The 21,770-nt window shown below is 55.8% G+C and overlaps 4 protein-coding genes across 9 annotated transcripts; 2 read left to right on the forward strand and 2 right to left on the reverse strand.

Moving 5' to 3' along the window:
• The first annotated feature begins 379 nt into the window (after positions 1 to 379).
• On the forward strand, positions 380 to 3,712 carry LOC122375178 (CDK-activating kinase assembly factor MAT1-like). Of its 4 annotated transcripts, none has more exons than XM_043354423.1 (3): positions 380 to 536; positions 1,932 to 2,078; positions 2,461 to 3,712. In XM_043354423.1, the coding sequence occupies exons 2-3, from the start codon at positions 1,952 to 1,954 to the stop codon at positions 3,276 to 3,278; spliced, it is 945 nt and encodes a 314-aa protein (XP_043210358.1). In that variant the 5' UTR covers positions 380 to 536; positions 1,932 to 1,951; the 3' UTR covers positions 3,279 to 3,712. The 4 variants fall into 4 exon arrangements, with proteins under 4 accessions (XP_043210358.1, XP_043210355.1, XP_043210354.1 ...); XM_043354420.1 differs by lacking the exon at positions 380 to 536 and adding an exon at positions 1,337 to 1,355; XM_043354419.1 differs by lacking the exon at positions 380 to 536 and adding an exon at positions 1,476 to 1,496.
• A 115-nt stretch (positions 3,713 to 3,827) lies between these two features.
• Positions 3,828 to 8,679, reverse strand: LOC122375179 (alpha- and gamma-adaptin-binding protein p34-like). 3 transcript variants are annotated; one of them, XM_043354424.1, is made up of 7 exons: positions 8,642 to 8,679; positions 7,441 to 7,595; positions 6,829 to 7,013; positions 6,389 to 6,506; positions 5,878 to 6,030; positions 5,419 to 5,574; positions 4,593 to 5,010 (listed from the first exon to the last, which is right to left on the reverse strand). In XM_043354424.1, the coding sequence occupies exons 2-7, from the start codon at positions 7,526 to 7,528 to the stop codon at positions 4,760 to 4,762; spliced, it is 951 nt and encodes a 316-aa protein (XP_043210359.1). In that variant the 5' UTR covers positions 7,529 to 7,595; positions 8,642 to 8,679; the 3' UTR covers positions 4,593 to 4,759. The 3 variants fall into 3 exon arrangements, with proteins under 3 accessions (XP_043210361.1, XP_043210359.1, XP_043210360.1); XM_043354425.1 differs by lacking the exon at positions 8,642 to 8,679 and adding an exon at positions 8,075 to 8,121; XM_043354426.1 differs by lacking the exon at positions 8,642 to 8,679 and having other exon boundaries at positions 3,828 to 5,010; positions 7,441 to 8,034.
• A 163-nt stretch (positions 8,680 to 8,842) lies between these two features.
• On the forward strand, positions 8,843 to 14,119 carry LOC122375180 (pyrroline-5-carboxylate reductase 3-like). The gene is made up of 11 exons (XM_043354427.1): positions 8,843 to 9,157; positions 9,450 to 9,714; positions 9,850 to 10,238; positions 10,434 to 10,539; positions 10,863 to 10,958; positions 11,674 to 11,828; positions 12,052 to 12,151; positions 12,376 to 12,515; positions 12,861 to 12,947; positions 13,144 to 13,268; positions 13,565 to 14,119. Exons 1-11 carry the CDS (start codon positions 9,149 to 9,151, stop codon positions 13,734 to 13,736), a joined length of 1,644 nt encoding a protein of 547 aa, XP_043210362.1. The 5' UTR covers positions 8,843 to 9,148; the 3' UTR covers positions 13,737 to 14,119.
• Positions 14,110 to 21,543, reverse strand: LOC122375176 (serine-rich adhesin for platelets-like). The gene is made up of 8 exons (XM_043354417.1): positions 21,522 to 21,543; positions 21,258 to 21,394; positions 20,849 to 21,024; positions 20,259 to 20,653; positions 19,943 to 20,103; positions 16,652 to 19,715; positions 16,244 to 16,401; positions 14,110 to 15,550 (listed from the first exon to the last, which is right to left on the reverse strand). The coding sequence occupies exons 1-8, from the start codon at positions 21,541 to 21,543 to the stop codon at positions 14,720 to 14,722; spliced, it is 4,944 nt and encodes a 1,647-aa protein (XP_043210352.1). The 3' UTR covers positions 14,110 to 14,719.
• Positions 21,544 to 21,770: the final 227 nt, after the last annotated feature.

Genomic DNA, 21,770 nt, shown 5'->3' on the forward strand with positions numbered 1-21,770 from the left:
ATTGGCGAATAATACATGGGAAGAACCGGGACGACATCCCCCTGTTTCAACTTATGATAAATAGCGATCACAGCAAGTGGTAGGGCCATGGATAAAAGAGGTAGGGCCGTAGGGCCCTCGCTACAGCTAAATTAAAAAGTTTTTGATGACGTCAAATACAAATTACTCGGCCTAGATACAAGACTCGCAGCAAATTTGTTTCTAATAACTTCTTATTTTTCAGGGTGAAGTATTGTTGTATCATAAATTATGCAATAAAAGACATTTATCGAAAAGATTCTACGAATTCACTTCCATTTTGATGAATTTTGAGCAGAAAAGGAAACCTTCGTAAAATGGTAGCACAATGCGTTGCATATATGACGCAGCTGTTTCAAACGATTTGGGAAAATCCCCCGCGTGGGAGTCTGTGTCTTTTTTATCTTATTTTGCAAAGCTGAAACCAGAAGCATTTCCACCTTGTGTTATTTTGATTTTGTCGTGAAGCAATACAAAATATTTGGGCTCGTTCAGCCTTCACTATTCGTCTGAAATTGGTAAATGATTTTAAAAGGGAAATTGTGAAATTGTTGCCTATATCGCATTCTTGAATCAGTCCCCTCATTTCAGTTGGGGAAACTACGAGGCGAATGTCAAAAAATGGATTGGTCAATAAATGGACTTTTGATGACCATATATGGGCATAAATGCAGCCCCCGCTACTAAGGGTGAAAAACGGTTTAACAAGCCGGTACTTGCGGTATCGCGTCCACTTGTTGGAGAGAAAAGGCTTCCATTTTTCACTAGCAATCAGTGTGATTTGATTAAATTCAGCGAATTGACTCGAAAATGGCGATAGGAAAACGGTTTTTCTGCAGGTTCTGGGCGTCACAATCAGCTGGCCATTCAATAAATGGATTGGTTTTATGAAAGAAAATTGTTAAAAGATTTATTTTAATTACAATAAACAGAAATATTTAAATATAAGATAATAACTTAACTACAATTAGAAAAACCATAAACAAAATAATAAAAATAATGACATTTCTAAACCACGGTAATGCTTACATTTTTTGGCGTGTCTGTTTCAATCCGCCATATTTGCCAATCACGGTTTGACCTTGCGTTGTAACTCTGCGATTTAGAGCCGCCAGTTAATTATGCACCGGGTGAGTGTAGGCCTTGTGTGGTTAAAAAACATTCTTATGCCTTATTTTTTCATTTGAATGCTAGAATTCATTGAAAAGATGAAGTTGTCTGATTTTATGACCATATATGGTCATCGCCCCGCCCACTCCAGCCGCTGATTGGCTAATCCAATTTTTGTTTGGCTCCTCGTAGTTTCCCCAACTGATTTCGATTTGCTCAATATCTAGGTTTTGATTACCTCTATATTTTGATAATTAAAAATGCTTCAATCTCATTTGAATTTACCTGAATGATGCATTAAGCTAGGAATTAACTCCCTCAATTATGGGAGAATTCTGACTTGCTAATCTATAAATCAGATCAGATGGGTGAAAGATCTTATTTCATTTCCTACAATTTTACAGTTTTTCTAAGTAAACTGCTTAAACAAGAGTAACTATAGACCTGTGATTGCTTATATTGTATTCCACACATTATGTACCTACATGGAGTAGGTACCCATCTAGTGATAAAGTCAGATGTAAAATAAACACAATTTAAAAGACACTAGCCTAGAATAACAAGGTGCATGTCCCAGCCCATAAAATATTTGTATTTGGTTAGGTACCTATTATTTTGAGATGTCTGCACTTTGATACCTTTCTCTCAAAACATCATTGCCCTACATCAGCCTTGCATCAGCCTTTCCATTTGTTCCCTTTAGCATCACCATTTTGTGTGATTGGTACCCAGACTTTTGCTGTCTATGGTTCAGGCTTTTTGTTATGCTTATGTGCCAATTTATATCATTTTCAATTTTTCAGTCATTGGAGGTTCAACAAACATGGATGAAGACCAAGTATGCCCAAGATGCAAGACCAGCAAGTACAGAAATCCTTCAATGAAGTTAATGGTTAATGTGTGTGGACATCCTCTCTGTGAAAATTGTGTGAACCTTCTTTTTGCCAAAGGTAATAGGAAATTGTGTAACAAGAATGTATTTATCAGCTGATGCATCACCTACACTGCAAACTATACTGCATGGTTTGCTAAGCTCTTAAAATTTTCACGGTTCTCAATTTGCATGATGCTAAAGTACACTATCAATTAAAGCTGGAAAGTTAATTCTATCTAGAAATGATGTCAGAACTATAAGTTGCTCTCATGACATCTATAGTGACTAGTATAGAAAAGCACTTAGACTGATGTGTATCATAAACTGCAACTACCTGTGTGCACTCTGTACTCAGCAGTGTTTATTCTGACAAAAGACCAGCACCCTGTACTCACCCACCACCAACAGCAGTAGTAGTACCGCCGACCAGTCTAACCATCGCTCGCCGCCCGGCGCAGGCTCGGGCACCTGTCCGCAGTGCGACGTCCCGCTGCGCCGCAATGGCTTCCGCGTGCAGCTGTTCGAGGACGCCGGCGTCGAGAAGGACATCGATATCCGGCGCCGGATCCTGCGCGAGTTCAACAAACAGGAGGAGGAGTTCGCCACTCTGCGCGAGTACAACGACTACCTGGAGGACGTGGAGACCATCATCTACAACCTCGTCAATGGCATCGACGTGCTCGCCACCAACAAAAAGATCGAGGCCTACAAGAGGGACAACCGCGAGTCGATCGTGCGGAATCGAGCGCGCGGCCGCACGGAGGAGGACGAGCTCGACGAGATCCTCCAGATGGAGAACGAGCTGAACGAGGAGCGCGCGCGCGAGGAGCAGGAGCGGCTGCAGGCCGAGAAGCGCAACAAGGTGCAGAAGAAAGAGGCGCTAATAGACGAGCTCATGACCTCGTATGGTGACGCCAAGAAGATCGTGGCCTCTCACACCAAGGTGGCCGAGCCGGAGGCGCCGGTGGCTCCCAAACCGCGCCCCAAGCCGACCCAGTTCTCGAGTGGTGTTCGGATCGGCGGCACGCGGCTGCCGGCGGTGCCGATCGTCCCGCAGGACGAGGGCGAACCGTTCGTGTACGCGGCGCCCCAGCTGGCCATGGACGGTCCGGCGGCGCCCGACTCGGAGCGGCTCTCCGCCGACGGCTACCTGTCGCACATCAAACGGGTGGGGGACGCCGAGCGGGCCGGCGGGTACGCCGCCTCGCTCGGCTGTCTGCGCGCCCTCCAGGAGGGCATGGCCGGCCTGCTCTTCTTCCCCGGCGCCGACGGCTGAGCCGGCCGGCCGGCGGTCATAGACTGGGACTTTTGGTCAGTGATCTCTACTCGGGTGACGCCAGGACGGTAACTAGGTGACACCGGGTTGGGTGACTACTGGTGTCGTGAGCTGTGAGGTGTCGGCACAGAGCTCAGAGGCGTTACGATAGTGCCTGTCTGGCTGTGGCGCTGGCCGGAGCCCGCCGGCAGCCCCTCGCCGGTGCCCGTTCCGCCATCCACACTCGTCATGATGCAGCGAGTTGTGGGGACTGGGGAGCCCCCCGGCCCTGCCGGGACCTTTGTGATGCAGCCATCTGTGGGGTCTGGAGAGCCGCCATGGTCCTAATTGAGCTGGTGCATTGCCTCGTTCCTATTGGCGATGCCTATTGTTGTTGAAGTTGATGCCATGCACATGTTTTGTAATTATTTATAATAAATGCGATGTGTCCTTTGGGTTATAGTTTAAGAGACGCCTCACATAAACGTCACTCATGGATTCTGAGGAAACCGCGGATATCGTGATTGGATGTTGGAAACTATTTCGAGTACAGCCGCGACACTCTTCACATCACTGATATACACGTGTATTTCAGACATATGTATCATCTAACCGTATTACCACAGCCCGCGGGACAAAATGCCCATTGCTAACGTGTACCTGTGGAACGTATGGTCCGACGGAAATAGTCGACATGTTGCAGGTATACGCGACAAAGTTCACGTAAATGCACGGTATACGGTGCGTAAGTATCCTGGAACTCATAATCACACAACATACGATACAGCATCAAACAAATAACCATCAGTCCGAGGCTTAACATACCTACACAGGGAGAAAGAACATGATGCGTGTTGAACGCAGCAGAAAAAAATAAATGAAATGCACCAGCAGAAGACACGAAGTATAAAATAAAAAAACAGGATGCCCTCGTGTAGCGTGAAGCGTGGTAAGATACCTAGCGGTAAGCTGTAGTTTATAGTTATGTTTACAGCGATACGAGGAAGGAACAATTCAGTGGCGAATTCAATGTGGTCGTCCAGTCCACTACGAGTCACAAACAATACATAAATGTAACGTGCGGAGGGTCCGCCTCACTTTCGTTCTTCCGTACCAACGTTGTTTAATGTTTATGGTCTCAGACCACCACAGTGACGGCCAAACCTCCCATTTTGCGAGGGCAATGAGCGGCACCATAGGCACCATTACGAAACACGACAAATATCCAACCAACGAGCGTCACCTCTCACCGTTTCCATCACTGACATAACATGACTCCATTCCAAACACAGATAACAGGCAGATTCACCCCCCCCCCCCCGCGGCCCCTGGTCGGCCCCCGTCTCACCAGTCACCAGTCCCTCCGGCAGTCCTCAGTTCTCAATCCGAGTCCTCCCCGTCCCAGCAGTCCTCAATCCGAGTCCTCCCCGTCCCAGCAGTCCTCAATCCGAGTCCTTCCCTCCCAGCAGTCCTCAATCCGAGTCCTCCCCTCCCCGCAGTCCTCATTCCGAGTCCTCCCCGTCCTCCCCTCCCATGGACCGGAGAAAGGCCATGGCCACCCGCTCGGCCATCTCGTGTCGCTGGTGGGGCGGTGCGCGCGCGGCGGCCGCCCTCAGCTCTGACAGCTGGGAGAACAGCAGCTCAAAGTCGTCGGCGCCGCCGCCGGGCTCGGACGGGTCGCCGCCGCCGGGCTCGGACCGGTCGCCGCCGCCGCCGGAGCCCATCAGACCGGCCAGCTCCGTGACCAGCGTGTCTGCGGCGGGCGGGCAGCGGAGGTCAGCGGGCACAGAGGGAGGGCGTCCGTACCAGCGAGCATTACGGTCGACCTATAAGTGGATAGCGGACAGGGCAGTGAGCCAGAAGTCTAACGGAGAGGAGACGGCGATAAACAGCACCGGTGGTGGTTGGTATGGTAGGCGGTAGCTAGTTCGATACTGGCGTCCTGAAGGGATATTTTTAGCGAGTGACATTTTATAAAAATAACTCAGTAACTTTTTGTAAGGAAAATCCCGGAAATGGTTCAGTCATCCGCTGTCTGGCAGTCAGGATCCACCACGACCCGGCGTCGTACGACCCGACTCGATCTGATTAAACACTACCGATACGACAGCCCCCGGCCACCGATACTAGCCTCCCCACACGAAGTCGGCGGATCACCCACCGACAGAGGCGGCGGTGGCGGCGTCCTCGGCGGCCGCCTGGGACGCCGGCGTCGTCTCCGCGTCGCCCCCGCCCCCGCTGCCCTGGGTGCCGTTGTCTGGTACCCGCTCAGCAGTGACGTCGTTCACCAGTTTGTTGGACACTGGAGGCTGGTGGTCTGAACATGGAAGAAAAGAGTATCAAGTGAGCTAACTAGACATATAACATCCGATTAATGCGATACATACATAACCTAATACACACTAAGCTGAGTATTTTGAAAGTTGAATAAATACGATGCACAAAAAAAAACAGTAAAGTTACATCTCAGTATCTAAAATTACCGTAAGGTCCAAACCACCAATAACAAACGACCGTCAAATTTCATATTGATCTCTATATCGTACGTCTTTACGACCTTGCAGAGCCACAGCACGAGTCCCGTCCCCGGCCTGGCGCCGGCCGGTCCGTCGCCACCCACCCTTCATCTCCAGGTTGGACCAGGTGTGCGCGTGCAGCGCCTGTACTATCCGCTGCACGCCCGTCGTCTCGGGGAAGTCGTCATCGGGATCGGCCTCGTCAGCGGGGGAGAGCTCGACCAGCTCGAAGCCGTGGCTGACGCACCACTCCTGGGCTGCGGCCGGACGAAGGGGCGGGGTGGGAGGGTCAGACGGGGTGGGGACGAAACGATCGTTAAATGGCGTGTGTGTGTGTGGGGGGGGGGAAGCTTTGCTGGTTATTCAAGGTTACTTTAAGAGAACGAATCATTTTGCTGAATTGCACATATGGTATCCGATTTCGAGGCTAACTAGAGCGGTTTGTAACAGACCCATTGAATACAGTTCATGCAGCATCGTGAAATATGTAATTAATTGACATAAAAACATCAATTTCGTTATTGAACTTGCACAGTGCACATCAGAAAGTCAGCCACTTTGCGCCTGTTTGACGGTGGCGCGGCGGCGCCGCAGTGACCACCCCTGACGGCTCACCTCTGAGGCGTGACACGGGCGTGTTCTCGCTGCACGTCTCACACACCAGCATACAAACGTCCGGCTCAAACTCCTTGGTGAACGTCAGGATCGAGTCGACCTCGTCCAGTCCGTTCGCCTGCCGCACAATGGGGCACGCCATCACACATAGAGGACTGGCTTCGACAAATATTTTGATAAACACGCAACAAGGAGACTAGTAATGCTTATGTTCACACAGTCCACCACTCAGCCTAGCAGGCTATTTATTCCCGTAGTACAATAAACCCTGTTTGACATTGCGGGCCAAAACAAAAACATCGAAATAAATGAATCACTGAGCCTATTCATACCTGATAGCAAAAGGAACATTGAGAAAACGAAGTTGAATCACGTTATTCCATTTCCAATACTGCCACAGTGAAACGGCCTCGACTGGCAGCGGCTAGCAGCTAACTCGCCTCGTCCGAGTTGAAGTAGATGATGACGGCCTCGCAGCGGTCGGCCAGCGCCTGGTCCGGCAGGCCCTTCCGCTGCACGTGGCACAGACGCACGTCGGCCGTGTAGTACTTGTTGTCGACGCGCCACGGATAGCAGACGGCCATGTCGGAGACATCCTGCCGCTCGGCGCCCGCGCCCGCCATGTCTGCCCGCCGCGGTCCACAGAGGGGTCAGAGGGGCTGAGGGGCTGAGTGGGACTGGGTGCCAGTGTGGTGTGGGGAATAGTATTAAGTTCACAAAAGACTTGAATACTTCTAATAGTTAGCAATAATCTAGACAAATAAAGTGATAGTTTGCCTTCATAGATATCCAAGTGGCCACACTTAAGTAGCACACTTTAGTAGCACACCCCTTAATAGCAAGGCCTTTGTATGATTTTCATGGGCACCTAGGAAGGTACTTTTCACAAATAGTACTGTAGAGTAGTTGATTCTCAGTTGGTTGGGATGGTTCATGTGGAAGTTATCATATGGACATTATTTATGGCAGCGTTTTAATTAAAAATGCCACAGATATGTACATTATACTGACAAATTATGGAATAAAGGATTGTATGAGTGATTTTCACTTACAATGAATAATTCTATTCACTATGGTGGCCTCTGGACCATAGATAAAGACACATGGCTCACTGTCTGACACCATTTTTGGTTCTACCATACACAAGTCTTCCCTAGTATGACCTGTCCTTTCCAGCCAATATATTCATATGCTTGCAGCACAGCTCCTGAAACAGAACAGCTCATCAGCATACAGTGCAAATAGAAAATCCATAGTCCTGGATTACCTAAAGGAAACTGATTGGGAAGCCAACAGGGTAGTTGGGACTGGGTGCACACAAAGAAGAAAATGGTGACACAAGTATGACAGATTGTAATTCAGTAACAGCCAGTCTCGTAGCAGACAAGAGCATGCCTAAGGTGCGTACTGCGTACTGAGGCTTCATAAACAAAGACAAATGATGATGTCAAGAGGCCATCATCAAATGGTATTTGTAAGCAAAGTCAGTTGCAGAAGGTTCCTACTGGGCAAGAATAAGACTCATTTCAATTTGGAGTCGCCTAAACAGCAACTATTAAAAATGATGCAGCACAATGTCAAGAAGATTGCATTTTACATTGCATCATAGATCCTAGGTGATGTCACGTATCATTGTTGTCATCAAAGACTTTGGGCAGAAGGCAGTAATTCAGGTGTCACACTTGCTTTTTCCAACCAAGGAGAGGTGCTGTAGGTTAGGTTGTAGGTTTTAGTTTGTAGGTTTTAAGTTGAAGGTTGTAGGTAAGATTAGGTCAATAAGGTTTGGTTTGGTTTGATTAGAAAGCATCTTTGGGTAGGTATAGCACCTCTCCTTGGTTGGAAAAAACAAGTGTGACGCCTGCTTTACGACTACCTACCAGACTCTGAATGCTGTCTAAATGTACCTACAGTCCTACCCTAGGTGTATACCATCAATTTTAGATAAAAATTTAGACAATTCTCTTTGATCATTTGATGTAAGGTGATCACCTTAGTATTTGAATAGTACGAAACTGCCCAAGTCGACTCAGGCAATTTCGTACTATTCAAATTTAAATGTAAAAGTTTCCAGCTTTTGCCTTTGTTGAGTGGATATTTATCAGAAAATTGATTGATGTCTTTATTTCAATATCATGATATGGTATGTGTATTGATAACGATATTTTTGACATGCACATTGACATACTACTCTTTAGTCTTTTGTATGATTGCCTTCCTAAAAGCATGCCTAGGAAGAAATTACGATTGATTTCCCTTTAATTATTTATGAATCGCTGATATTTTGACATTTCTGTCCATTTGAAATTACACACCGAGTACTGAGTAGGTATCTAAACAGTAAACAAACATTTCATTCTGATTCGAAATAAAATTCTACCAAGGCCCATACACAACACAGGGTTCGACATATGTCGTTGGTGCGTCATTTTTGTAGAGGAGAGATAGTAGCGTTCAGAGTTCATTAATAATTAGAATCGGTTCTTGGCACTGAATACTTTTTCTTCCTTCTTCGCTTGTAAAAACAATTATATGAGCTAATTGAACAAATAATGATTGGTAAGGCAAAGATTTAACTTCAAAAAAAACTTTATCGTGAGTTTGGCTCAGTTTTTCTCATTATTTGTCAAATCTCGGCAGTCAGCTTTACTCAACAACTCAAAACTTCTTTGGATCCATTTCACCACTACAGTTGCAAATGGCGTAGTGGTTTTCGGGCAAGATTCTGCGGGTAATCGACTATCTGTTTTCTACTGCCCTACGATGGAGGAGGTGAGCCGAAGTTCAAGCCAGGCAGTAATTAAAAGATGGCTCAGGTTCGGCTCAGGCAAACCAAACACAATTAAGATAACTTAGTTTGGCTGTTTTTTTAGCCTCACCCTCACCCCAGCCTGTTGTTGTATCGTTACGACCAACAACCTATATTTATATACACTGTGGTTACGACTTCCGAGAAATGTCAGCGAGAGTAGAATAACCAGTGAAAAACTGCAAGAGTTATTGTAATGGGACTAGATCAATGCAATTCTCAAATGATTGTTATAATACTTGTGTACCATTTCAGGCTCAGACGGAGACTGACCGCCGCGCCGCCGCGCCCTCCACCAATGCCTCGGAGGCTGCCATTGACCCCCTTGACATTGACCGAGTGGAGGCGGGGCCGAACACGCTGGAGACGATCGTACTGAGCGTGGTGGGCGCGCCGACCGAGTCGGGGGCCGCCACCAGCCAGGAGGCGGCCGGGGACAATTCGCCGTCCAAGGCCCCGCCGCAGTCCCGGCGCCTGCAGCGCTACCGCTCGACATGGGAGAACATACCGGAGCTAAAAGGTGGGCGTAATTGACGCTGCTCTTACGGTGCCATTCGGGTCCCGGAGAGCTATCGTTTGTTTCGGTATGCTGACTGGACCGTCCCTTCTTCCCATCCCAGGCTGACCGGTCCCTCCCGCCGCTCCCCTTCCCCAGACTGGCTGCAGGGAGTCGACGGTGACCCGTACTCGGCGTGGTGCCGCCACTGCTGCAGTGGACTCGTCTGTCACCTGAAGAACCTCATGCTCCACGCGCGCAGCGCCAAACACCTGAAGCGGAGTCGGGGTGCGCGGCCGGCGCCGCCGCCGCCGCCGTCGGCGCGACTGGGCCGCGGCCGCCGGATGACGCCCGTGCTGGCGGCGCCTGCGCAGGGCGGGCGGCGGCGCACCTCACGCCGAGCGGTGACGGTGGTGCTGCCGCAGTCGCCGCAGCGCTCCGGCGGCAGCCCGGAGCGGTCCTTCAGCCCGGCGGAGGACTCGCCTCCCCCGTCCTCCGGGTACCCGACGCCGAGCCGGCCGCAGCCCACCGCCGACGTCTCCTACGGGGTGAGGGCGGCGTGAGGGGGAGTCCTATTCGGAGACAAGAAGTGTGTGTGGGGGGGGAGGGGGGGGTAGATGGGATCGTGGCGAGCTGCTTGGGAGATAGATATTTGGACAGATACTGAGGTTCGCCGCCAGTTGGCAGTCGGCACTTATCCTTGTCACCATTATCTAAGCTGTGCCCGGTGCCGTCCGTTTCAGGACATTGACCGTGTTAACTACTCCATTGGCCTGCACAACCTGACAGTGGGCTTCGTGGGCGCCGGTAACATCGCCAAGGCCACGACCAAGGGCATGCTCGACAAAGGTCAGTCACGTGTGACACCTGGGCTCTTGCAGTACTCTGACCACTGAGTCACTGGTGTACGATTTGTCACGTCCTAATCCGGTGTGGAAGCTATCGGTGTTACCCTCTGATCTGGTGTAACCAGTAGGTATCGGTGTTAACTGTTACCCTATTGGTGTGGCGTGTCCTCTGATCAGTTCTCTGGTGTGTCGGTGTTACCCTCTTGTCCGGTGTACCTGGCGCCGGTGTAACTCGGATCCGGTGTAACTGATGCCAGTTTTCACTCTGATTCGGTGTTGCTGGTGTGCGGTGTAGGTAACTCTCTGATCGTGTGTAACCGGCAGGTATCGTCTCGCCGGCCTGCGTGATCACCAGCGCCCCGACCCGGCTCCGTTTGGACACGTGGCGCCTCTGGGGCTGCTCCACCACCACCGATAACGGTGAGAGACGGGTCGACATTGGTGAGAACCGGGTGTACAGCGGTGAGAAACGGGCCGACAACGGTGAGGGACGGGTCGACAGTGGTGAGAACCGGGTCGACAACGGTGAGAGACGGGTGGGCAGTGGTGAGAACCGGGTGGACAGCGTTGGGAGGCGGGTGGACAGTGGTGAGAGACGGGTCGACGTCAGGGTAGAGTGAATGAATGAATGGGTCGACGTGGTCATTTAGACGGGACGGGTCTCGCGCAGTGGTGAGGGAAAGATGGCATTTTCAGACGTCCATAGGAGTTGCCATACTGGCACAGTACATAAGAGTTTCCGCGATTATCTGAATTTGAACGGTGGAATGTAGCCGATCCGGTGACTGTGTGTCTGTGACTGTGAGTGTGTGACTCTGTGTCTGTGTTTGTGACTGTGACTGTGTTTGTGCCCCGTGTAGCTGAGGTGGTTCGGGAGTCGGACCTGGTCCTGGTCGCCGTCCAGCCCCTGGTGTTTGTCTATGTTTGTGATTGTGACTCTGTGTCCCGTGTAGCTGAGGTGGTGCGGGAGTCGGACCTGGTGCTGGTCGCCGTCCAGCCCCTGGTGTTTGTCTATGTTTGTGACTGTGTTTGTGCCCCGTGTAGCTGAGGTGGTGCGGGAGTCGGACCTGGTGCTGGTCGCCGTCCAGCCCCTGGTGTTTGTCTATGTTTGTGACTCTGTTTGTGCCCCGTGTAGCTGAGGTGGTGCGGGAGTCGGACCTGGTGCTGGTCGCCGTCCAGCCCCTGGTGGCCGAGTCCGTATTCGCCGGACTGGGGGCGGCCCTCACTGACGGCAAGGAGCGCTGCTTCGTCTCACTGGTCACCGGATGGACCCGGCAGCGCATCATAGAGGTAACGCACCTAATCGGGAAATTCGTCAGGAGATTAAGGTGTAAAATAAGTGAAAAATCAAGGAGATTAAGGCGTAAGCCGTAAAATAAGTGCAAAACTTTAGAGATGATCGTGCTGCCGGCCTAGCTTCTTCAAACGCGATTTGTCTATTATTTTTTATCCGTTAACCCATCGTTGTTGATCTGGAAGCTCTGTCGTCACTCTGTTCCCGTTTGTCCGACAGACGATCAGCTCGCGTCGTCCAGTGGGGGCGCAGCAGACGCCTTTTCACGTGGTACGTTGCGTGCCCAACCTGCCCGTCTCGATCGGCGAGGGGAGCACAGGTGAGCTCGACGGAACTCGGCGGAACAGTGCGGAGTTCGGGGGGGGGGGGGTCCGTCCGACGGATCTTGGTGAGATTGGGATGGAAAGGGTGTCTCCATCGTGTGCTGTTCCGGTAATGGAGGAAGAATGTTTCTAGTCTAGTCTCTACCCAGCCTGTCTGGCTGTTCAAAAGTGGCTCCTGGCGGCGACTGACATATACACGTACATATACCCGCCGTTTCAGTGTACTGCTGCGGCGACGACCTGCCGCGCAACTGGCTCCTCTCGGTCGAGATGGTGTTCTCGGCGCTGGGCTCGTGTCAGAAGGTGGATGAGCGGCTAATGGACGCCTACAGCGGCGCGTTCGGCAGCGGCACCGCCTACGTCAGTTAGCGCGCCGCGCCCCGCCGGGCGGGGTGGGGGACGGTATTAGCTCTGTGACCGACCTGCTGGTGTGCTACCATACCGGATCTCTGAACAGTGCAAGACAGGATGGGATAGAAACAAACTGTCGGCTATTTTAGCGTTCTTCTGATCTAATTTTGGCGCCAATTTTGTGCCCCTGATCGCTGGCGTTTTGCTGTATGCGGTTTTGATAGAATAGTGAGTGTCGTCCGTTACTAGTGGCTGGCAGCTGACAGCTCCACTGTGTCTGTCAGTGTCCCTACCTACCCCACTGTATATGAGTCCCATTACATCATCACCCCAATCCCTCTCTTTGGCCCTCAGGTGCTGAGTTTCGTGGACGCGCTGGCCAGCGGCGCCGTCCATCTCGGCGTTCCCTGGCACGAGGCACTGCAGATGGCCGCCAAAACGGTGAGGATAGACACACCACGGAGCACGCGCGCACAGACGGATAGCCCATACAGGGGCACCGGGGGCAGCTGGCGCGGTGTTTGAATCTGCTATGTCCCGGCGGTATTCCGGCATACTGATCGTGTAATTCCTGACGGTGTTACCGTGTTACAGTATTTAGGGTTACAATGTTATTGATGTTCCCCTGTTGTTCCAGACGGCCGGGGCGGCGCAGCTGCTGCTCGACTCGGACCGGCCGCTCTGTGAACTGAGCCGAGACGCGGCGGCCGCCGGCGGAGCCACGCTGGCCGGAACACGTACTCTGCAGAAGGCCGGCTTCGGGTGAGCGGCTCCACCGACACACAGACGGGCTGATTAGGGCTGACACTGGAGCCATGACTGACTAGGACAGGCAGACCTGGGTCGACAGACTTTGGCTGACAGACGGACAGGGGCGGGCAGGCAGGCTGGGGTCACCGCCAGACATATACCCCCCAGTGATGTCTAAGCATACCTTATATGCGTTGGTGTGTCAGTGCGCCTGTGTTTGTGTGCTGGTTTCCCGTCCTCTGAGTCATTACCTTGATCAGTCAGTGGCTGTACCTGCACCCCTCTGACGGGGGCCGGTCTCTCTGCAGGTACGCGGTCATGTCTGCTGTGGAGGCCTCTGCTGAGAGGTCCCGCCAGCTGGGGGAGCGCCCGGCCTCAGCGAGGGAGGGGCCGGCGGCCGACCCCCGGCCACCGCCGAAAGGTGTGGTCACCTGGGTAGTGCAAGGCACCGGCGACGGTGACACGCCAGACCCGTCCTAGGCAGTGCCAGGGACACGTGAAAGGGGAGGGGAAGCTGCCTCCGCTGTTCCGCCGGGGGTGGGAAGGGTTGTGTGTCGTGGTTCAGTGCGTGGGTCTCTCTCTTCAGTCGGCCATTCCAGCGGACTCGGCTGTACGCACCGTGCAGGACACTGTCCTGTCCACTGACAGATATCGCTCTTCAGAACGATTTGCTGCAGTGCAGTGCTTTGGAGACTGTGGTCCAATGTAACGGTTCGCCGTGTCAGTGCATGGTTTCCAAGGAACTCGGCGTCTTGATGTTCCCCATACGGTGCGTCGATGTCCTTCATAATGCGATGACGATAATTTTGACATGTGCCGCACTACCATCCAATACATGCGTCAAATACATTCATCTTCAACAACCTTTGCATTTGACAACAAATATTGGAACACGATGGAAGGCAAGCTACACAGCACGGATGGGCAATTCGATGAGTTCTGACGGTCCACAGGCTCTCTATTTCCCACTGGCCCAATAATATTTAACATGCTTAGAGGCAATACACGGTGAGTCTGCTGGTGGACGGACAATATTCCGACTCGCCACATTCACAGTTCAATTCTCTATCCTACGCCGACAACCCTAGGCCGCACAGCTGGCACAGTGGGACGGAAAACACAGCACAGGTAAGTGAACTGTGCGGCACACAACCACCACTCAGCACACAGGCTGGTCCCACGGACAGCCCTCACCGGGCGGAGTGAATCACAGCAGCACAGACGCGCTCTGCCACCAGCGGTGGCCCCGCGGCGCCGCACCACTCACCGGCAGATCCTGAGATCAGAAGGCACCACCGTCCCACCCACTGACGTACCGTTCAGAGGCCGACTCTTAGAGCTCGGCGCTCAGAGGCCAGCTCCTATATTAGCTACGCGCCCAGAGCCCATATCTTGCAGCTGGTCCGCGCCAAGGGCTAGGCGCCCACTGGTCAGCTGACTTACCGGCGTTCACAGATCAGCGCTCAGATTTCTGTTTGTCTGACGTAGCGCCGCCGCCAGACGGCCATCAGCTGCCGCGTGGCGTCTGTGAGCAGGTCGCCGGCCAGCTGGCTGCTCAGCTGCTCCTTCACGGTGGCCGCGTCGGCGTCGTAGTTGATCCAGTCGGCCTCCTCCTCCTGCAGCTCGCGCACCAGCACCTCGTCGACGCGGTCGCGCCGCTTGCGCGCCCAGCGCACCATCAGGTTCTCCCGGGCGGCGGCCGGCCGGTAGCCGAGCAGCACGGCGGTGCGCCGCAGCACGGCCTCCGTGAGCGCCGCCGGGTCGGCCGGCGGGCGCGCCGCCAGCCGCCGCGCCGGCCGACCACGCAGCCAGACCGGCGGCGGCGGCGCCACGCCGGCAGCGGCCGCCTGCTGCGCCGCCGCCGCCGCCAGCCGGAACAGGAAACGTCGGAACTGGCGCTTGGCCGAGCGTCTCTCGTCGGCTATCTCGGGCTGCTCGTCCCCGTCGCTGGCGCGGCCGTCCGAGCCGGAGCCGCTGCCGTCCTCTGGCTCGCCCTCCCCGCTGAGGAACTGCTCCGAGGGCTGCGGCTCGTCGCCCTCCCCGGGCGGCAGCTGTCCGTCGGCCAGCAGGGAGTCGCAGGCGCGCCGGACGATCGGCAGCACGCGGCCGGCGCCGTGCGGCACCAGGCGGAGCGGGCGCGCGGCGCGCTGCTGCTGGTCGGCGCGGCTCAGCCGGCGGCCCGTCTCGGCCTGCTCGCGGTACGGCGGCGGCGGCTTGTTGGGAATCTCCCGCACGTAGAGCGCGCCGCCGCCCGACAGCTGCTGCAGCTTCTGCAGCTCCTCCAGACGGCGGATCTGAGGGACAGCGGACGGCACACCCATGAGACGGAGGAACAACGGCACAGCCGTGATACGGCGCCACACATAATTTCCTCTCGCGGTCTATCCTCCCATCTCCCCCATTCCATTGCCTCACCCCTTAAATTCTCCTCTCCTGCTCTGTCTCTTCACCCCGCCTATATCCTCTTACCTCCTGCTCCATCTCTTGTCCCTGTCTCCTTATCCCCTGCTCCTATCTCCTCACCTCCTGCTCTATCTCCTGCTCCTGACTCCTTACCTCCTGTTCTATCTCCTGCTCAGGCGCGGATAAAGGGGGGGGGGGCCATGGGGGCCATGCCCCTCCCCCTTGGCCGATTTTTTTCAAAAATAAAATAAAAAGTTAAAAAGCTGAAAAGGGGGCCTCCTGAAAATAAAGTGGCTATTCATGTTGAGATGTTGCCTGAACAGCTAGATAAGCTCAATAGACGCAGTTTTTTTTTGGGGGGGGGGGCCAACAAGTGGGAAGATGGGGCCTCCAACAGGTGGGATTATGGGGGCCTCCTGGTTTCTAATGGCCCCTCCCTTGGAGATTTTCTGGATCCGCCCCTGCTCCTGCTCCTGTCTCCTTACCTCCTGCTCTATTTCCTGCTCCTGTCTCCTTACCTCCTGTTCTATCTCCTGCTCCTGACTCCTTACCTCCTGCTCTATCTCCTGCTCCTGTCTCCTTACCTCCTGCTCTATCTCCTGCTCCTGTCTCCTGAGCTCGTTGTCGCGGCTCTCGCTCAGCCCGAAGTCGTCGTCCATCCACACATCCTGGACTGAGACGGGATCGGCCGGCGCCCGCGGCGGGTGCAGCCGCGGCGCCAGCGGGCGCAGCACGTCACCATCTGCGGAGAGAGGCAGGTCAACGCCAGGACGGGACACAATCGAGGTTAATATGAATAGAGCGATCTTAATTCGGGAGAATATTGGTATCTCAGCGATACTTACTAGAATTTATAGAGCTTTTTAAATGTGGCAAGCTTTGAACAGAATCGCTGCCACGCAACAATGATTTACTCCATATTTAACACTATCATGAGCCATCAAATTTTCGAAAATAATTTAGTACCATGCCACTGCTGCACCCGTGCTCACCGTTGTGCGGCTGCTCGCTGTGCTCCACCTGCTGTCCCTGATCGTCCCGCTGTCCCGGGCCGGCCCGTTGCTGCCCCCGCCGCCAGCGGCGGAGGATCTCCAGCCAGGCGTCGTCCAGCAGTCGTGTCAGCACGGCCTGTACCACCCGCTCGGTGCGCTGCTGGGAGTCCGGCTCCCCGGCCGGCCGCTCCTCCCGCGGCTCCGGCTCCGGGACCGGCTCCCTCACCCACACAGGCTCCTGCGCCGCCGGCTCCTGCGCCCAGGCAGGCGCCGGGACCGGTTTGGCCGCGGCCGGGCGGGCGGTAGGAATCGAGAACGTCAGCTCCACCTGTTCACAGAGGGTCTCCGGATCGAGCGAGACGACTCGCGCGCGCCGGCCAGCCGGCCGCTGCCACGGCGCAAAGTCGGTGACGGCCACCAGCTCCTCCGAGGCCCCGGACGAAGACGAGTGGTCTTCGTCGGCTGCAGGCTTGTCCTCGTCCTCCCGAGGCGATTCCTCGTCGACCGGACTGTGGCGGTCCGCCGGGATGTCGCCCTTCTCACCGGCAGAACTGTGCTCTTCTTCGGCGACGCTTTTGTCCTCGGCGACGCTTTTATCTTCGGTGGTGATACTTTTATCCTCTGGTGCGGCGCTGCGTCCCTCGGAGGCGGCGCTGTGCTCCTCCCCGGCCCTGTCCTCGCGGGAGGTGCTGCCGTCCTCCTGGCTCTCGGAGGACGCCGTGGACAGGTCCTCAGTGATGGACGAGTCCCCGGACGTGTCCTGGTCAGACGAGGTCGTCTTGGTCTCTGATGAGGATGACGTCTCCGTCGTGCGCGTCCGCTTGGACTCGGAGGTGTCCGGACTGGTTTTGTCCTCTTCGGTTTCCTCTCGTTCTGATTTCTCCGACTTCTCTGCCGGTTCGGCCTGTGCTATCTTCACGTCTTCCTTCAGTCGGGCGCGGGATTTACCAATAATCTCCTCCAGTAGCGCGTCAGCCTTGGCTTCATCCTGCTCTCCCGCCGCGGCTGTGGCAGGCTCTCCCGGCTGGTTCGCCGCTGCGGCGCCCCCGGTGGACTCCTCCAGCACAATGAACGTCTTGTCGGGCCTGGCGGGCGACAGGGACGGCCGCCAGCCGCGGCTCTGGAACGACTCGTCCAACAGCGAGCGCAGCAGCTGGTCCGTGATGGAGGTGGCCAGCCGCTCGCGCTGTTCGTCCGAGAGGCGCGCGCGGCCGACCGGCTCCGGTCGCTCGGGCGCCGGCTGGGCGGCGGGCGGTGACGGCGGCCGAGCGGACACCGCCTTCGGTTCAGCCTCAGGTGTGAGACTGGGCTCAGCCGCCTCCTCTGCGATCGAAAGCGAGGTGTCGGTGGCCGCTGCGTCGCTGTCGTCCCGCTCTTCAGCAGCCGATTTGGCCTCGTCACCAGACGCGGGCTTTGGAGACGGACTGTGAGGAGGTTCGCGCTCACCCTCCCAGGATCTCTCCGCCGCCTCCACCGCTGTCTCTATCACCAGGGACGGCTTCAGGGACCGGTCCGCTCCGGACAGGGTTCCCTCCGACGCCGCCTCTGTCTCGGCTCGCTCAGTCACGGCCTCCGACGGTACGGACTCTGCCGAGCGGTCCGCTCCCGGAACCGAAGACTCGTCCTCGCTGGAAGTCGTCTCATGGCTTCTCGGCAGCTGCTGCTCAGTGGAGACCTTCGTCCCGGCCGGGCGCAGATCCAGAGCAGGCAGACGACCGAGCAGCCCTGTGTCTTCGGTAGGGGATACACTCGTCGCCGGCTTCTCTTCCGCACCGGACTCGATTTCTACGCTACGATCAGTAGCTGCGGATGTAGATGACGAAGAGCTATGGTCCGCGGATCCAGCGGCGGAGGTCTCTGCTTCGCCGAGCACCGGTTTGGGTTCGGACCGCGGCTCGGAGCGAGACTCACTGACTGACTTGGTCTGTGCGTCTGACACCGACGTCCCGTCCGACTCCGACTCCGACTCAGTCTCGGGTTTCGACTCCTTTAACTCACGACTGACAGCAGCTTCCCGCTCGCTCTGTTCGGCGGCGATCGAGTCGGCCTTTCTGGGCGGCTCGGACGCCGAAGTGTCGCTCGTTGAGCTGTCTGGTCCGGCGGTCGGCTGCTCCGTGGTGACCGCGTCAGTTGAGACATCTCGCGCGGTCCGTACCGCCGCCGACACCGCCGAGCTCGTCTTCCTCGACGACGAGGAGGTGGAAGAAGGCGACGAAGAGGATGATGAAGACTTATCCGAGCTGCTCTCCTCTGCGGTTTTGCCTCCGGCCTTCAGCGGCGACAGGGAGCGCTCGCTGACTTCCTCCACCTCTGTTGGTACGTCCTGCGCCGTCCGTACCGTGGAGCTGGTCCGCGTTTCACTCGGACTCTCGGCCGTGGCGCTGGTCCGCGTCTCACTCTCTGTCTCGCTCTGAGCGGTCGGCGCGGCGGTGCTGATGGTCGTCTTGCTGGGACTTTCCGTCTCGAAGTCTGCTGTCGGCACTGAGGCGCTGACAGACGTCTTGCTCGCCTTCTCAGTGTCGACCTGGCCGCTCCGCACAGTCGAGGTCGCCGAGCTCCGGCCCTCAGTCTCTGCTCCCTCTGTGCGGACAGATGAGCCACTGGAGGCCTCCTCCGTCTCCACGCTCTCCGTGGCGACACTGACAGACGTTTTGGTCGGACTCTCTGTCTCAAACTCCTCGGTGGGTGCTGTGACATGGCTGACGGTCCGCGGCCGCTCCCAACTCGTCCCGCTCGTGCCCTCGTCGGTGACGACCGACACGCTGCCGTCGCTGCCGCTCCCCTCGGCCGGCTCGGCGCCCGCTGCCGCCTTGGCCGGGCTGTGCACGATCGTCTCCGTGCTCGAGTCGCGTGACACGCTGGCGCTCGTATCAGAGGACCCGCTGGCCGGCGCCGCCGGGCCCGGCCGGCCGGCTGAGCCCGGGGCCGGGGCCACCGCGGAGGCCCGGCCGGCCCGCCGCTCCGCCACGCGCGGCTGCTTGATGACGGGTCGGACGGGCCGCTCCTGCTCCAGCAGCTGGGTCTCCAGCTCCAGCTCCGCCCGGCGGATGCTGGCGTCATACGCCTGACGGAGAGAACACGGGCGTCACCGACGCCAGAGGAGGGATGCTCAATACTGACAGTCAGCAGAGGCTAAATGTAAAAAGACATAAAAATGAATGCACAAGTGCAGTAGGTAATTAGGGACAAACAACCTATCAAACCCTGGGTCCATTTACAGCTCAAACGGTGAACAGTCCAGATAACGCCAGCCGGTAAGATAGTCTCCCTGCGCTCGATGTCGTCTCTTACCTCGAGTTGTTTGCGCAGCGACTGCTCCTGCTGTCGCAGCTTCTCGCGGTGTTTCCGCCTCTGTTCGCGGCGCAGACGCTCCGCCTCGATCTTCCTGCGTTTGAGCTCCTCCTGCAGCGCGAATATGCGCCCCTCCACATCGCTCTGGTCCGAGCACGTATCTGTGGGAGCCGAGAGAGAGGGGTGAGAAGACAGCGTCGGATACGCAATGCCGGGGTCGAAAATGCAGCCTACGCCGAAATCAGAGCAGCCATGAATACACATTGCTAAAAGACACTCAACACCAAATTACAGCTCCAGCATTCCGTCTGCTCACCGTTCTGGCTGAAGCTGACGCTGTCGTCGGAGCCGCTCGAGTGTCGGCGCCGGGCGGCCTTCACGGCCGCGGCCGCCGGGCCCGACAAACGCGGGGAGAGCGGCGACTTGATGGGCACCACGCGGCCCCCGCCGGTCCCGGCGGGGGACGGGCCGGCCGCGCGGCCCGTGACCAGCGCCGGCTCTGAGGCTGAGCGGGAACGGATGGTGCGCGTACTGACTGAGGTACTGGTACCAGAGGGAGAGGTACTCGAGGTGGTGGTCGTACCGGAGGTCACCTCCCGGGTAGTGCCGGAGCCAGAGGTCACCTCCCGTGCGGAGGCGGAGGTCACCTCCCGTGTCGACACGGTAGTGACCTCGCGGGTCGACCTCGAGGTCGCCTCCTGTATGGAACTCCTGTCAACAGGACAAAAGGAAAGCTGTTAATACGCGACAGCGCCAACCTTTCAAGTCAAATCAACGAGACATTCGCTGTTTGGGACGTCGAGCAAGAACATCCATTCACGGCTGCTTTTTGATCGAGCTACGGGACTGAAACGGAATATCGTTCCTCACCGGTCATCGTTCAGCCTTTCCCCCACTGTCACTCACGCGGTGGGCACGGCCGAGTCAGACATGTCACTGGACCGGTCCGGCAGCTCCTCCGAGGCCTCCGAGACGCGCTCCGCCGTGGTGTCCGCCGTGGTGTCTGCTGTAGTGTCATTAGTAGTGTCCGCCGTGGTGTCGGCAGTGGTGTTCCGCGTCCTCCGGCTACTACCGCCAGACCGCTGAAAGGAGGGAAGGGGGAAACTCAGTCAGAGAAGAAGCGAACAATGAATGCACGAACAACTGCGTTATTTTGCTACTACGTGTTACACTGATAGTAGCATCCAACCAATTTAAATTAGGGCAGCCGAAGACTGACATCAAAGCCACCTACTACTCAGAGCACTAATGCAAATACAATCACAGGCGGCGCAGAGATCCCGCGTGTCCCCCTGTCGAGTCCCTGACCACTCACCTGGCTCTGGGAGGCGGTGGCGGTGGCGGTGGCGGTGGCGGTGCGTGCGGCCGACCGACCGCCCTCCTCCTGGGACTGGGAGGTGTCGGCACCGGTCCCCGCCGTCGGCCGGTCCGCCGGGACAGAGGAGGCGGCACCTGCGGGGCACAGACCGACGGGTGCGGGTCACACGATCACACCAGACAGTTACGAGCCACACAGACAGGTCAGGTTAGGTCAGTCATCGACCGGCAGTTAGGAAACACACAGATGTGGCATCGTTACACACCACGCGCAGAAAGGTCATTGCAGGCCAGTCTCCAGGTCGGAGCAGTTATAGGAAACCTGGCAGATATACGGTCTACAAATGGGTCCGTTAAATCGAGTCAGGCACTTTCATCCCGCTAACCGTACAAATCTTTCCATGGCGTCCTTTACAAACATACAGACTTTCCCAAACAGCTCTCCGGACAGGTCTACTCCCACAGACCTATAGCATCAGCTTTCTCCCGCTGCTGGGGCACCCACTGACCG

The sequence above is a fragment of the Amphibalanus amphitrite genome, unplaced genomic scaffold (assembly GCF_019059575.1).
Source record: "Amphibalanus amphitrite isolate SeventyFive unplaced genomic scaffold, NRLGWU_Aamphi_draft 001790F_arrow, whole genome shotgun sequence".
NCBI lineage: Eukaryota > Metazoa > Arthropoda > Thecostraca > Balanomorpha > Balanidae > Amphibalanus > Amphibalanus amphitrite.